Here is a 16,423-nt window from a genome sequence, read left to right as displayed (position 1 = left end):
TTGAGGCCTTTTCCTCTCATTCTATCTCTTGTTACTTGGGAAAAATAGACTGACACGCACCTCGCTACAGCCTCCTCTCAGGTAGTTGTGGAGAGTGATAAGATCTCTCCTAAGCCTACTCTTCTCCAGACTAAACAACCCCAGTTCCCTCAGTCGCTCCTCATAAGACTTGTTCTCTAGACCCTTTACCAGCTTCCCTGCTCTTCTTTGGATATACACCTCAATGTCTTTCTTGTAGTGAGGGGCCAATAAAAAATTAATATGAATTAATTTCAGACTTAAACTCCCCACAACCAGAGACAGGGACACTTAGCCAACTTCTCTCAGTCAATCATATGCACAGATAGAAGGAACATATTGAATCATTGACAGCATTCTCCACCCAGTCTATGCTTGAGGACTTCTGAAAATGGCTAGAAAAAGCAAAAGCTCCAACCAAATGTTCAACTGCACTTCTCACACAAGACATCACTCTGTGTAGAACGAGAGCATAAGTGGGGCTTCAAGATCATTTAGAACCAACTGATGTTGCCCCAGATGAAAACACCCAACACAGGTGTAACTCTCGTTTCTGCAGGTCTAGAACTGACCTGAAATCAGACATGATATAAAGAATACCAGATCAGATTAAGAACAGTTTCATCTGGATTGTATGAACTGCAAAAAAAAAAAAAGGCCTAAAAGCTACTTTTATGCATGAAATATCAGCTGCAGCCTTTCTGTAATAAGGCATTCCTGCAATATATATTATGAAATTGTCACTCCAGGCTGAATTTGTCCCAGAGTAAAAGATTTCCTTCCCAACTGTGAATGTCTGAACATTTGAGAGGTTTGATCTTAATAACAAAGGTATGCATAATCATTAATCCAATTTAAGAAAATAATTCCTTTAATGTTGCACAGCTGTATGATAAGAGATTCGGGTTCAGTGGAATCATGCGGTGTGGCATGGCATGAGATGAATGGAGAAAGGACCACTAACTGAGCTTCCATTTCTTCTTGTCTCTTCTAAGGAGCTGCTTAAGATGAAATAAACACTGTATTTTATGTAGTTTTAGTTAATCAGATCTTTAGGAAGGGTGAACCTAAGATGACTACTACCATAATTCATTTTTTTTAAAAGTCTACTGTGTACATTTAAAGGAACATGCAGTATCAAAAGTAGCAAAAGGTAAAAAACCTGCATTTTATTTAGTAAATTATCAATTACTGGTATCAAAAGCATCTTTATAAATGTATGCACTTATTTACTGAAATACTGATAAGATGGTTGAGAAACACTTCTCCACACTACAAAATACAGTAAAATGAATGTCATATTAAAAAAGTTGTTGAAAAAGTTTCTCAATTAATCTTTGCTTTGCAGAAGTATATGTTAAAATACAAACCTGAATTTCTAATTAAAAAAAAAAAGTGAGGAGTATTTGCTTAATGAAAAATGCATGGCTTATTTATACAAAAATATCTTCTGAAAAGGGAACTCTGTAGTCTAAGCTAATTATGCAAGTCCTAGGTGTGCTGACTGGAATCCAAACAAATATATTTAAAGCAGATGTTTTCTTTGGAAGACTATCAGATTCTTTGAGTCGGCTCCTTCTTCTAACAGAGACAAAAAGAGGCCTGTTTAGAAAAGATACTGTACATTAATATCTCCTACAGGATGTACACAGAAGAGTCTGTAGCGCCCCACATCAACAATAGTTCTGCATGTTCTATTAGAATATGAGAGCAATCATTACAAGAATTATTTATAATGCATTTATATAACACAATCAATTAGACATAACATGCACAGTCCGCTTTAAATGACAGTGGCTTTTGGCTTTTAAAAATCATGACATGAAAAGCTTTAATAAGTATATATATTTTCCACCCTAAAATAACTGACTTAGACTACTGTGAAAAATGGACAGTTTGGAAACGAAGTTTTGTGAACCTTTCCAAATAATTGGGTTTGCTGTATTAACTTACAGGTGCGTAACACACAACACAAATTATAACAAACCTGGCTTCTGTAAGTAATAGGAAAAAAGTCAAGGCACATTATAGTAACTGATGCTTACAACAGTATATGATGGCAGTTGGGACACAGTGCTTACAGAGGAATTTATGAGACTGCAGTTCACCAGCCTTTATTTTGGTGAAAGAATAACGCTATCATCAGGCATTTGTGCAGCTAGAAACTCGCCAACATTTAAGAATTACACACATCAGTCTTTGGAAATTGAAATTGTTACTTATTTGGCCACAGTTGTTAGTGTTGCAAGACAGAAGTCAATCAATATGACTTAAATCTTTAATGAGATTTTGCTTCTTATCAATGTTAAGAAGGGACAATCAGAGTAATCAATCAATTTTTATAAAAAAAAAAAAAAAGCAAAAGCGCTACCTACGAGTTTGCCAAAAATCTGAAAGACAGTCCTTGAATTTAAAGTTATAAGAAAAGTCACTCACAAAGATCTAAGAGATGCTTAAAAAAAAAAGAGAAAAAATCATACAAAAGACATTACGAGACTTGTTAGTGACACACCAGTTCACATTTTCTGGGGTTTATCAGTGACCTGTACTTATTTCAGTAAAACCATGCAGATGGCATAGCAGTACAAGTACTGTGTACTTCTGCTCTGCACTGATGCTACGAAGAAGAAAGCCTTCCTACTTCAAACTGAAAACTAGCTGCCTTTGAGGGGAAAAATAAAGGGACCAACATTACAGAAAAGCCTAAGAAGACAGTAGAAAAATTGTTTAGCATGAAATGCTGTAGAAAAATGATAACAAAAGCTTGTAAAAATAGACAGAACTGTTCAAGATGTGTGCTAGTATTTTAGATTTGTTTAATATACGGAGGAAGAGAACAATAAAGTGGTTTTTTGCAAAACAGAGATGAGTAGTAGTAGAATTACATAGCAGAGTGCTAGAAATTCTCCCAGACTGAAGAATGAAATAACCCCAAGGTTTAAGAAAGGTAAAAAAATAACTAAGTATCTATATACATAAAAAGACCTGTCTAAGAAAAGGGAGATACTCTATAGTCACTGATTAACAAAAAAAAAAAGCCGAGAGCAAGGGCTGCAAAAATACAGGCAAAATTCCAGATGTTTTGATATTTTAAAAGGAAGCTCATGCTAAGTTATCACTCTTCTGGAAAAAAAAATTTCCTCAATCAAAATGGAGGAAAATGAAGCTAAAGACATCATCAGTTTTAGATTGTATTTCTAAAAAGATCTATCAGTCACATTGTCAAAAAAAGGTCCTCAGAAGGCAGAATCAGCAGAATATAGCAGCAAGAATGAGAGGGAAGGAGGGAGAGAGGGAGGGAAAGAAAGAGCAAGAGTGAAGTCTTTATCAAACCCTAACGATGAAGAATCTGAAAATAAGCAGAATAAACACACATATCATTTTGAACAACAAAGGACAGAAATAGAGAGTAATTCTTGATATTGAACTTTCTGATTCAAATTATGAATATCAGACTGAAATTGAAACTGAATATGAATGCTTAAATAAGAGTGAGCTTCACTATTTAAAGCTCAAATCTCACGATTGCAAGACTAGAAATGTGAACATTATATAGTACAAAGCAGTTTTTTCCTTTATTATTGGGCACAAAATTTACTTTAATTCTTTGCAGGTCTTTAGATATAAATTATAAGTTTAGCTAAAGAAGAGTTATTTTTGGTCTTCTGCATTTAATAAGGACTCCTAAAAGCTATCTGCATTTTCTCATGCAATTAATTTCTCATGACTTCTGAAATGGGAGAAGAAAGAAACTCTATTAAGTAAAAATACGTAAATCCCTCCAAACATGCTTAATACTGTCTAAGCTTTCTATAGCCTAATTGATATATTGCAGGATGCTATATGTTTATTGTTTCTTTCATCTAGGATGACCACATTTCATCAGTGAATGAATCTCAAATTTACAGTGATAAAACGTATAACATTCAAATGCATAATATTTGTAAAACAGGTTTGACTCTTTCATGTTTATATTTGTTTATACATTAGTGCTGTGATTAGTGAATTCCAACACCAGACTGGAAAGAGAAAGCTGAAGTTATACATTTGTGTATGTTTTTTCACACAGGCATTATCAAAATTCGACTATAAGTTTAGTAGGTAGCAGTTTATTTAGCATGCCGTAGATGAACAGGCTGTCCTGCATGTTGCTGCTACTGCTGATTCACCTTAAATTATTTCCATGTGAAGGTGCATTGCAAAATAGTTTCATTACTTTAGACAGGAAACACAGATGCAAATAAGCTGTGGTTTCCTCTTTTCAAATGTACTTTAATTCTGCTTTACTCTCAAATTTATATTGACTCAAAATTCACCTAAATGTAACCATGACAAGGTCTGGCAACTACTGCATAAGAACTCTTACAAATCCATGGAATTCAAACTTAAGTTTATGGTTTTTTTCTTGAGTGAAAAACCCCAATTAAGGATCTCTAAAAACTACTGTGTCCTGACTCTGACAACATTCTCACCAGATTTATGGTTTAGGTCTTCTAGTGGTTTCAGCCATTTATTAAGTTAATTTCTAAATTATATACTACATTTCTCAGATTTTAAAATGGCTTTTGATGTCTTCACGTAAGGCTAAGTAGTAACTGTAGAACACTCATAACAGATCTACACTGAACTTACTTGACGAATGTCCATTGTGCACAGCCAGAATTCTGTAGTCAGTGAACTCTCAGAGTAGGGTCTACATATATTTTTCAAAATAAATTTTCCTCCACTGTCTACTCAGGTAGCATATCTGATGTGTATCATGTCTAGGGGAAACAAGTCACTATTTCCTCCAGACAAACAGAGATTCCCCTCAACGTCTGGCTGCAGAGAAACCACTAAACAGCAAGTTCTTTCTTGCTGTTGTAATCCGTGTTGTAGCTAACTGGTATTAGCTACACTGTGGTGTTCAAGTACCCAGACAGCATAGCATACATTTATATAAGAGTAAAACCTCATCTAACCGAAAAAGAGGATACCATTTTAACTGAAGTTGTTTCTAAATCAATATGATTATATTGGTGCAATTTTGTGGGAACTTTTTTTTTTTTATTCCACCATTTAAATTCAAATTCCTCAGACTGTCTTCTTAATTTCTTTGTAGCTTTGCCAGACACCCTGCTTTAACCATACAGTCCTAATTTCAGGCTGTCAGATTTCTGAATGAGGAGTGCAACCCAGACCACTAAGTGTTCAGGTATGCTCAACCTGCACTAGCTGTAGCACATCTCAGTGTGTCGTGCTACATACATAAGCACTTGGAGCTCAGCCTTCTAAAGACAAAAAAAAATTATATACCCCTGCTAAGGACTTGGTAGGAGCCAGGCTTCTACCACAGACAGCAACTTGCCTGGAAGTGCATGGTGATGCCCACATTCAGATCCCAATGGATCTGGCAAGTCTGCTTCTAATGCTGCAGTGAGAAAGCGTTGAACATGCAGAACTGTCCAGGTTTGGACCTTAGTTTCCATATTTCCTTGAATCATGTTGTCTCTTTAGCAGTTATATGCTCTACATTTCGGTAGTAACCTTTCCTACTAGAAAAAGCAGTATTTAAAATGCACCAGTATTTTCTCTATAAACACAACCTTCCTTATTTCTGTATAACGCACAGTATAGCCCATGAGTTATTTTTCCACATTTGAAGAGGCCCATACCATCGTTAGAATCCTCACACCAGTGGGAAATCCAAGACGTTTGTGATATAAGCAGGGAGTCATTATGAGCATTGCTGAATTCTTAGTTTTCTGCTGCCCTAAACAGCCCTGAAGCACCGCAAAAGTCACTGCACAGCAGAATACATCTGACCTTCACTGGATAAGAAAGACTGCATTTTGGAATTACTTGTTTGCTTGGTAATAGCTCTGGGAATCTTCTATTGTTTGTTTATTCCCGAGTCTTAAACGTAACTGTGTGCTCAGATTTGGTCAGGAGGTGTGAAAATTCCTCAAAGGGCGTTTTACTGGCTCAGTGAGAACACGCAGAACAGCAGGCACCTTTGAATGCTCAGAGCTCTGCGCCAGGACTGATGGCTTGGCACTTCCACTGCTGCTCTCATTCTACTGCAGGTTGACAAGGAAGAGGATGAACCTTTGCTCAGTGCACAGCCTCATACAGTTAAAAAATATGTGTGCCTTTGTGAAGTTTAAGAGGAGGACTGTTTTTCAATTAATTTTTCTTTGTTGGTTAAATGCCAGATTGTAACTGCATGTAGCATACTGGGATGTGCCTGTCTGTGACTTGGTTTTGTAAAATTTTCAAGAAAAGAGTATTCCTCTTAAATAGAGGCCACTTACCAAATCCAAACCACATTTAAAATCAATATACTGGTTTTCATTAATGCACATTGGCTTGCCCAGACACTGCACACTGCATTATGTGAAGTACCTGACATACATACAGGGCATACCTTTTAATATTTTTTTTTGTATTTTCCTCTGATACTGCCATTCATAAAAACAGATCAGACTCTTCACTATAGAGCTAATTCACACTTTTTGAACTCAAGCCTAAAAGTTCTAGTTGAATGCAGAATAATATAAATATTTGTGCAGTTTTACCCACTTTTATGAAAATATAATTGTGAAATCCAAGCCCCAGTACAGTAAATGGGAGTATTGCTTTGGATTTCAATTGAACCAACTTATAAATCTAACTGAAGAACATTTCAAGCATATGTATTTATTTAAAGCACAGAAACAACTGTACTATGACAGGTATGAAAGACAAAACAAAACACTTTCTGGGTTTTCTTAAGTGTAGAAGCCCAGAACTGTTTTGTTCATAGAGAATCAGAGAGAATGCAGATCATAACAGTGGCTACTCATATTATTTAAAATATCATAATGTAATGATTTTTAGGAAAAACTGCATATTTAATGAAACTGTACTTTGTTTTACTTCATAGCATATTTTTGGCCAATAATAATTAAATCATACTATTGCTAATATACATCATGTCATATTAATTACTTATTTTCCAAAAATATTTCAATTACGTGACATGCTGCGGAGAGAATATCTAAGAACAGGTAAGGAGAAGAGAGGAAAGAATCTGGTAGGCATGGTTGGTGAAAAAAAAAAAAAACCAAAAATCAAGCAATGAAAGTATCAGAATAGGATAAAAATGAAATTAACTATCTGATTGGAACTTCAGTAATAGTGTATAGAGCTTGCAATACAAATAAATTCTGTTTTATCACTTTGGGAAGAAGAATATTGAAGTTTACAGGCAATCTAAAAAAGTTATTAAAATGCGAAACAGAATTAATATTTATGTTACAAATTTACTGTAGAGATAATGTGGAATAGCATAAACTGGCAGAGGAAGAGAGAAATAAAAATTAAAGTTTTTGTGTTAACATTTCCTTGATTTTTTCCAGCTTGCTATAACATTCTCGTTCTACTTTTGTCATTTCCCTAACCCCTTCCTCTCCATTTTAAACAAACAAAGAGCTGGACAGTCAGAGATAATAAACAGATCTTGAAGGTAATTAAAAATCTATTTCAGGCCACTGTAAAATATGTCATTGAATAATTTAACATCTTACAATAGTCACTTCAATTTTAAAGATAGAAAATTCACTTTTGTTGCTGCTGTTGTTTTTAAATTTAGCATTTATTTTTTAACATAGTGCCAAAAATGTAAATAGGTAGTATAGTGCCATAGTAATTATTCAGCTACCCTTTTCCCCTCCAGCTCAATATAAGCAAGGAATTGGAAAGGGCAAAGTAGTAATATCAAACTTCCTCAAACACAGGACTAAACCATAATTAACTCTTACCTTTAGGAATCACTATGGTCTATTAAATTATCGTCTACCACCTCAAACATAAGAGATATAGCCTGATCAAATGCAGGCTTATCATTTTTGATATCCATTTTCACATGCCTTCCATGCAAAGTGAAAATAAATGCAAAGTCTAGTATATTATTAAAAAGGCCTATAAATGCAGATCTTTCACTGCTCAAAAGACTGTCAAAGGATTTGGTTTGTTGATAATTGAAATGATAATAATTAGCTGGGAAGTTTTTCAGTTTTACTGCAGAGCTAGATAAGTTCTGTTTGGGAGGATACAAATACAGAAGAAATCTGGAAAAATGAGATCAGTAGGTTTTGGCTTATGCCAAAAGACATGGCAGCTTCAAAACCGTTCTTTACTATATCCAGGTGCATAGATGATGTCACTGAAAAAAGGGAAGAGCAATGAGTACAAATATTTAAGTGTTTTGCTTGAGAAAGGAGAAATTTAAAAGCATCCAACTGCAGTAGAGAAGTACTTCAGACCAACAGGTAAATAAAATAAGTTCAAGATTTAAGGTTTAAAGCAAGCTTTGTCTCTCTGAAAATTTTAAATCTGCTCTAATTAGAGGCACACAAAACTACAATAATCACTACTAGAAAAATGCCAGAATAATTAAAATGAGGAAAAGAATCTATTAAATATTTTCAGAAGGTGTTAAAAAACATGATGTTCCAAATTGTTGATCTGTCAAGACCATGAGAAGTTACAGTGTGCAATACTGTTACTCAGTTTCAAAGTAAATACATCTCAAACTGCCTAAAGACAGAAAGTAAAAACGAAAAAATCATCTTTAAAGGGAGTGGGGAAAAAAAAGAAAAAAACTGTATGTCTGCTTTATAGGTGAAAAATCAAGAAAATCAAGTGTGGTCTTATGGACTGTGATGGAGATGCATGACTGCAAAACTGAATACTCTAATCAGACCTTGAATTTATAAAAAAACAACTGTATGCATGTGTATGTGCTGATGCTGGGCCTGAACTACCGTGTGATCTGAAAGTCCTGCCCTAACACCTTAACTTGGTTTTCAACCAAACTTCTGCATTTCTCACATCTTACCCTGTCCTTTGCTGCTGAAGAAAAGGTTTGTAGCCCTACATGTATTATGATTGCAGTTCTATGAGCAGGACAACTGTATGGATTTCATCTGGATTTATGACTTCAGGTTGATTCCCATATGAAATCTCGTAAGTCTAATTAATAGTGCCTAAAATCACACTGCAGTCTTACCTTCAGTAGAGGCATTAACAGTGACTCTTTCCCCAGGCAGTTTTTGTTGAGCTTATAGGAACTTAGTACCACTGAGAGAGCCGAGATTTAGAAAAACTTGAATGAAATGGGCTAAATGATTCAACGTCATTAGAAAGGACAGCCAGCCAGCAAGAACAGAGTGAATAAACAGTATCATTTCCTCAGCAAAACACAATATAAAACAACTGATAAGGCTGTAAACTAGGGATATTATGTGAGAGGAAAATTAAAAGTCATTTATAACTTTTAGTATGGCATTCTCACTTGCAAAGGTTGGAACTTTGCAATTCATGACCTACCAAAAAAGTATAGAACTCTCATATGAAATTAAAATAGTAACAGTTTTTGAAATTTATCTTTATTGAAATAGCAGTGTGATAAACACAGAAAGACAATTCAGAACACTAAAAATTATAATTTTTATTAAGGCTTGACTCATTAATCCTTGACTGAGGATAATGTTGTTTGTATTTTAAAACTAAGCTGGTCACATTTTTAGAAGCAATATGCATATTTAACTTATGGATATTTCAACTGTATTTTTATTGTGAAACATGAGCAGTCAAATTTTGGTTTTAAAGTACAAGGAAACATTATAGTTAATTCAGCCAAGTTTTAGATAAAAAATGGCTGTGGATTTAATAAAAACATTTCATTTTGTATTACTGACTTCTCTGAGTATTTCACCTTAAGATACTGCTATCACAAAAGGCATCTTTCAAGAACTGCCCTTGCTGAGTGTGAACAGGCCACGAGGTAAGACCAGCCAAAACAATATAATAACGTTTGACAATTAATGCAATTACAATTTCTTGTACAGTGATCGCTGTCAGACTCATTTCAACTTGAATAAATATTAAGAATGCACCAAGCAAGCCATAACATTCTCATCTACTGCATTTTTTACTATGTTAACTAAAACAGTAATGTGAACCACTTCAGGAGATTTCTTTGAGAGTTTTCCTTGATGTATTCATTACTCATAAATGCTACTTTTCCTCCTCTCCTTCCCCCCTCTAGTTGATTAAAACGATGGGGGTTTTAGATGCAACGGTTCCAAGAAGCATGTGAAAGAAAGTGCAAGATGCATGACTGGGAAATAATACAGTCAAGTGTCTTCTGAAAAGCACTCACAATACAGATACACCTGCGTAAGCTATAGACATGTGGAGATAATTAGCTACTTCAAAACTGTGCTGAAACCCTGTGCTGAAGCCTTGTATTAACTCATACCTTCTTGTACTATTAATGAGATTTCAGAAATCAGATAAAACCTGACTTTGTTCAAGAACTTGATTTTATACAAGCATTTTCAAGTCATACTTGTTCTTACCTGTAGCAGAGCTGCAAACAAATATACTGCTATAAAGACAGGAGTTAAGGAAGTGTGGCCGCTTTTCATTAAGTGGATAGTGTACAAGAAAATCAGGTGTCCAGGAATCACCAAAAGAAGCAGAACTTGGGCTGATTTGTTATTTACTCCTACAATTAAAAAAAAAATCCAAAATTCAGTGAAGGGCTTCAATTACTGTATCAAGTTTTTATTAATTTCAGTATAAAATGCAGTTTTGGAATTCCATAGCATTGAGTAGTGGGAAACAGTAGGCATTATTTTCTGCTAAAAGACTCCTTGAGGATTTTCACAGGGGGGAAAAAAAGCCACCCCTAGTGCCTGCCAGAAGAGCTAAGCAGGGCCCATCCAGAAGAGGGTGCAAACTGTCTGCTTTCATCCTGTACTCCTATTTTTTTGGAGCTGCAGTGCCCTCCTAAAGCCTTCCTAGGAAAGAGGATGTTTTGGACACCATATTCAAGACATCCTCAAAAATACCTTCTATTTCTAAAAAGTAATCCCACATTTACCATTTTCTCATCTGTTCCAATTCATTTCATAAATATGAAAGTGTAATACATGCTGTTGATACATTGCATTTCAACACAGTTACTACATAATTAGGAAAGGGGGCAATGTAGGGGAGGAATGAGCTGTGAAGCGAGAATCTACAAAGAAAATGGCAAAAGGGAAATGGAAAACAGGGACTTGACTTAGCAATAATGTTAGAAATAAAGTTTGGTCCTAACAGGAGATTGGTTTGAACTTCTGGAGTTAAATGACAAAGATTAGGAGCAGGTAAACAAGCTAAGGAAAGATGAAGTTTGAAATCATTCTGAGTGGGGATCGTAGTATCCCACCTCATCAGTCCTCATCTTTGATCCTTGCCAGGGTTACACCTTTCTCTGTGTTCCTCTCTATACATTTCCTCCTGCAGGGAGGTCCCTGTGATTCTCACAGGCAAACAGCTGCAGGCAAAGTAAACGGCCAAGCCTCTGCTGCCCTTTGAATTGCAGACAGTAAGTTCAGTTTGTTGCCATTTCTCACTGGTGGCACAGTCTGGCGTATGGGTGGAAAAAGAGGAGACATGAGAAAGTAGTTCTAACAATTAACTGACTAATACGTACCTGTACCGTAATAGGTTCTGCATGGATAATAGCAACCCTTCGCTTCTTCTGGCAGTTCTCCAGGAATGCTATGTAAATGGAGGTAGGTAGAAATTCTGCTAGCTTGAATAGCTACTAGATTACCACCAATACCTGAAATACAAAAGGGAACAAGTGGTAAATTCTCAACTATTTTTTCCTGTAGTAGGCAGTATTTTTGCAAATTTACCAACTTCCTCTATGCTTACCACAGTCCCCTATATACAAAAGTCAAAAAGAGAAACATCTTTAGAATGTATATCAGTTATAGACAGGCTAACACCAAGCACTAAAATAAGTAAAAAAAAAAACAAACTTGGGGTAGAATTTGGTGTGTGATTGGATATTTGTAATATCCATATTGGAAATTTGGATATTTGGCGATTAGTTTTAATTACTGATAAGTGCAAAAGACTCCCTCAAAAGGCCCAATCTGATGCTTTCTCATAGATTAAGCTCCCTTCTATCGCTCCATCTTCTCTGGAAATCCCTCTTGGAACAACAGAAGTACTACATGGTTGTGCCACTGCTGGATTACCTTCCTAGGTCAGTATTGCTGGCACGTATAAATAACACAAAGCAGATGCACTCACCACTACAAGCATAAATGCAGATTTCACACACAGAATCATAGGGCTAATTTACCCATTCACCTTTGTCACAGAGCAGGATTAAATATAATCTTCTGCCATTCATAATTCAGATTGAAAGGACAAGATAAGTATCTGAATAACTCATTTTTAAAAGAACGGTAATGATGGAGATTTTACCTTCTCCATGACAACTGTTGATGTACTTCCCAATAGAAAAAATATTCCTATGAAACAAACCACCCTAGGATGTGAAGAGAAGTGGCTGGCATTGTTACAAGGCCACCGTCTGCCATCTTTGAAAACTTTTCCTGATGACTGGAAGGGGGCAAATGTCACACCCATCTTCAGCAAAGCATTTGACAATTTCCCACAGTTTCCTCATAGACAAACTGGCAAGTTAGAGACTGGATGGGTAGTTCGTGAGATGAGTAGGAAATTGGCTAGCAGGTTGCACTCAGAGGGTGGTGATCAATGGTTTTAACTCGGCCTGGCAGGCTGTCACAAGTGAAATCCCCCAGGGGTTAACACTGGGCCCCACACTGTTGAACATCTTCAAAAATGACCTAGATGATGAGACTGAAAGCACCCTCACCATGGTTGCTGATGACACTAAACTTGGTGGTGAAGTGGCCATGTCAGAAGCGAGAGCCATCTTACAGAGAGATCTGGACAGGCTGGAAGAGTGGGCTAGCAAAAACAGTATGAAGTTTAACAAAGACAAATGCACAGTCCTGCACCTGGGAAAACATAACCAAAAAGCCCAGTACAGGCTAGGATCTGTGTGTCTGGGGAGCAGCCTTGCTGAAAGAGAGCTGGGAGTCCTGGGGGACGAAATGAACATGACTTAGCAGCATGCTGCTGCAGCAACGAAGGCAAATCGGATCCTGGGCTGCATCCATCTGTAACTGCAGAGATAGAGACATGATCATCCCACTCTATTCAGCTATATCTGGAGTACTGTGTCCAGTCCTGGTTCCCACAGTTCAAGGAAGACGTGGACAGGCTGAAAGGAAGGCCACGAAGACGATAAAAGTGCTGGAGAACGTGCCCTATAAGGAAAGACTGAAGGTGTTAAGTTTTCTCCCTGGAGAAGAGAAGGCTCAGGGGAGACTTCATCACAGTTTTCCAGTACTTAAAGGATGGTTGCAAAGAGGATGGAGGATCTCTGTTCACAAGGAGACACACACACGCACCAGAAGAGGTTTCATTTTAATACAAGAAAGAAATTTTTTACAGTGAGAAAGACCACTCACTGGAACAACCACCCCAGGGACATGGTGGAGTCCCCACCACTGGAAGTTTTCAAGATGTGACTGAAGAGGGTGTTAGATAATCTTACCTAGACTTACTTTCCCATAAAAGGTTGGACCAGATGATCTTTCAAAGTCCCTTCCAACCTGGGCTATTCTATGAATTTTTACTTCAGTGAACAGAAAACTAAACCAATTTGTTATATCTACATTACAGAATACAGTGGCACTAGCATAAATTTCTCCTACTGCTAGTACACTCTAGAGTTGTCTACTTGCATATCGAGCATATGCTTTTTTTTTTTCCCAGATGCTTTACATAGCAATGGGTCGCTCTGAGGAGATATGATTAGGCAGAAGTAACGCAGATCTTGCCCCCCACTTCAGAAAGAAAAAGTCCTTGTTTATTGCAGTTGAGCGGATTTGTTTACCTGATGCTTAGGGCTTTGTTTGGCTGCAGAACAAACCTCTGTGGTCACCAGAAGATGCTATTTGCCAAATTGTTTCGAGGACTATAGAGTGGTTAGGACAAATATCTACTATTTGAGAACTCAAAGATTTCCTATCTCATCACTGTTTCAAGACAGTTAATGGCAGAGCATAATAAGGGAGTAGGACTTTAAGCAAAAGGTTTTAAATATAAATCAGGAAATAAGGTAGACAATATCTTGGAGCTGGCACAAATAACTGTTCATGAAACAAGGATAAAACATGAACTACCAAAAGATTGAGTCAGTCTTTGCAAAGAAAATGAAAATAACAGCAGCTTTTTCTCAGACAAACTACAGAAGCAGAAGTAAAATAAGAGATTTATATAAACTACAAAAGAGATTTAAACAGATTAAAACCAATCTAAGTAGGGCCCAAAGTCTGTCTTTTGATTGAGAACAATAATTTTGAGACTTTTAACAAATGAGGATAAGGTATAGAAAGGGAGGCAGAAATAAAACTAGGGATAAACGCACTACATTTGGATGGGGATCAGATAATTTCTGTGACTGAATTACGAAAAAGCTGTTATATAAAACTGCTTCTTAATAAAGCTACAAAGCTGGGGATGGTGCCATATGACTAGAAAATATGAAACAGTTTCTGCATAAAAAAGAGGGGGATAAAAGCAATCTGGGTAATTACAAGCAGGCTAACAACTGCAATAACTGAGATATTCAAAACAATATTAAAGGAAAAAACTAGAAAACTCTTCTCTCATTATCCATCTCTATTATAGCACTATGAGAAGAAATAAAAGACAGAAGTAAACAGGGCTGTTTTTCAATGTATGCTTTGAGGTTTACAGCAATGCAACCATAAACCATCGTGGCACAAAAACCCCCCAGATTTCAAGTATTTCCTAGGATGTATGCAATTTCCTCTTGTGAATGATAATTATCTGCTTCAACAAATTCAGACAATCAGAAATATGATAGATGATCTGGACCTCTTTCCTTAATTAATAACAAGGGAAACTGAGTGAGAGAGAAGAATTAAGGAAAATGGAAATTTGCCCATTTGAAATGGCAACTAAAAAAAACCATCTGGATAACAGACATGGACAAGTCTATGAAAGAAGGTATGAGATTGGTTGTTAGTCCTTTGATGGGTAGCTATTAATCAAAAATCTTTTTACTTTTATAACCATTGTTTACAGAAAGTATGCCCCAAGCCCTACTGTGCATGTAGATAACCAGAAAAATGACTGAAATGTATTGAAAGTTACACTAAAACAAACTGGCCAGCCATAGGACACTGGTAAAAGGAGATGATATCTGCTCTGCAAAGGAAGATGACATGCTAACCAAAACAGCCAGTGCAGAGTGTGATTTCAAGAGGTGTACCATTCCCTATTCTATTCTATTTTAATTACAGCTAATTTGGACATAGAATCATAGAATCATAGAATGATTAGGGTTGGAAAACATATACCATCTATTTTAGCTAACTGGAAATGCAATATTGATATGTTAAGCAAAATTATTTTAAATTTCATTTGGTCTGAGTCTCAGTAATCTAATATCAGTGGTATATTTTGAACTTATAGAAGATAGGCAGGTGTACTGGAGCGTAAAAAGCTTCTAGAATCCAGACATACTGCTCAGTCTCGACCAGTCGACAATGTCTGGTGATGGACAGCAGCAGTCACACTGTCTTTTAGTTCTGTCCCTTCATCTACCAATTCTTCCTTCTAACTATTTTTGAACCTTTGGGCCAATGTCATCCACAAGGATAACTACCTCCAGGTATGGCTGAGCAAGCTGACAAGAAGGAAATAGTGGCTAGGTAAATGAAGAGAAAGATTCAAACCCGTGCCCTCAGTGAGACAAAGGCAGTAATACGAGCTGTACAGTTAACAGCACCGGCACGCCAGCTGGCCAGCCAGCACCTATAGCTTGGAGCTAGGCATGATGTCTCTTGCTCTGCCAGAAGTTCAGTGACACAGAAGAGGAATGATGATGTTGTGGAAAGCAGAGGGAGAATGGAGAGAACGTTGCAAGCAGTGGGTGTTGCAGGGACATGAGGCCATAGGGAACACTGAAGTGTGAAAGGGCTATCTGGTGCTCTAAAAACTCAGGATAGAAATCAGCACAGAATCATATTCCATTATTCTGCTGGTCATGGAATGACTTGTATAAAGCTGTGTTTGCATTGACTGAATCACTTCAAAATGTACGGAGATACTCAGTTTGTTTTGTAACAGCAGTTACCGTGCATGTAAAGTTATCTCGGCAGTATTAGATTAATCAGATCCCTGCAAGAAGCAGAAAACAGATAAAACTGCGTAGGCTGACAAGACGTCAATAGACAAAATTGATAGCTGCATCTTCTGAATGCATAAAATGGTCGTGTGCTCAGTAGCTGCTCATATTTTGAAAAACTCTGTAGACCTATATGAAGACTGTTTCCATGAGCATTTAACTCAGAATTTTTTTTTTGTCCTGGAAAACAGTAATGCGGTCATCATACGAAATACTCTATAATAAAGATTAACTTTGTTAGCTTCTTTTTATTCTCATGAGAACTACAATAGAGAGAAAAAT

General features: G+C 36.6%; 1 protein-coding gene across 1 annotated transcript in view; it reads right to left on the bottom strand.

The window, feature by feature from the left end:
- Positions 1-16,423, bottom strand: part of SLC41A2 (solute carrier family 41 member 2) — a 60,594-nt gene that overhangs the window by 2,404 nt on the left and 41,767 nt on the right. The window contains exons 9-10 of the mRNA XM_086740143.1: positions 11,528-11,659; positions 10,404-10,552 (exon numbers count right to left, since the gene is read on the bottom strand). Coding sequence (XP_086596269.1) covers positions 10,404-10,552; positions 11,528-11,659 — 281 coding nt within the window. The remainder of the gene's footprint in view (positions 1-10,403; positions 10,553-11,527; positions 11,660-16,423) is intronic.

The sequence above is a fragment of the Chlamydotis macqueenii genome, chromosome 1 (assembly GCF_036417535.1).
Source record: "Chlamydotis macqueenii isolate bChlMac1 chromosome 1, bChlMac1.mat, whole genome shotgun sequence".
NCBI classification, from domain to species: Eukaryota; Metazoa; Chordata; class Aves; order Otidiformes; family Otididae; genus Chlamydotis; species Chlamydotis macqueenii.
The sequence above is the reverse complement of the archived record's forward strand: the minus strand, read 5'-3'. Positions and strand labels throughout refer to the sequence as shown.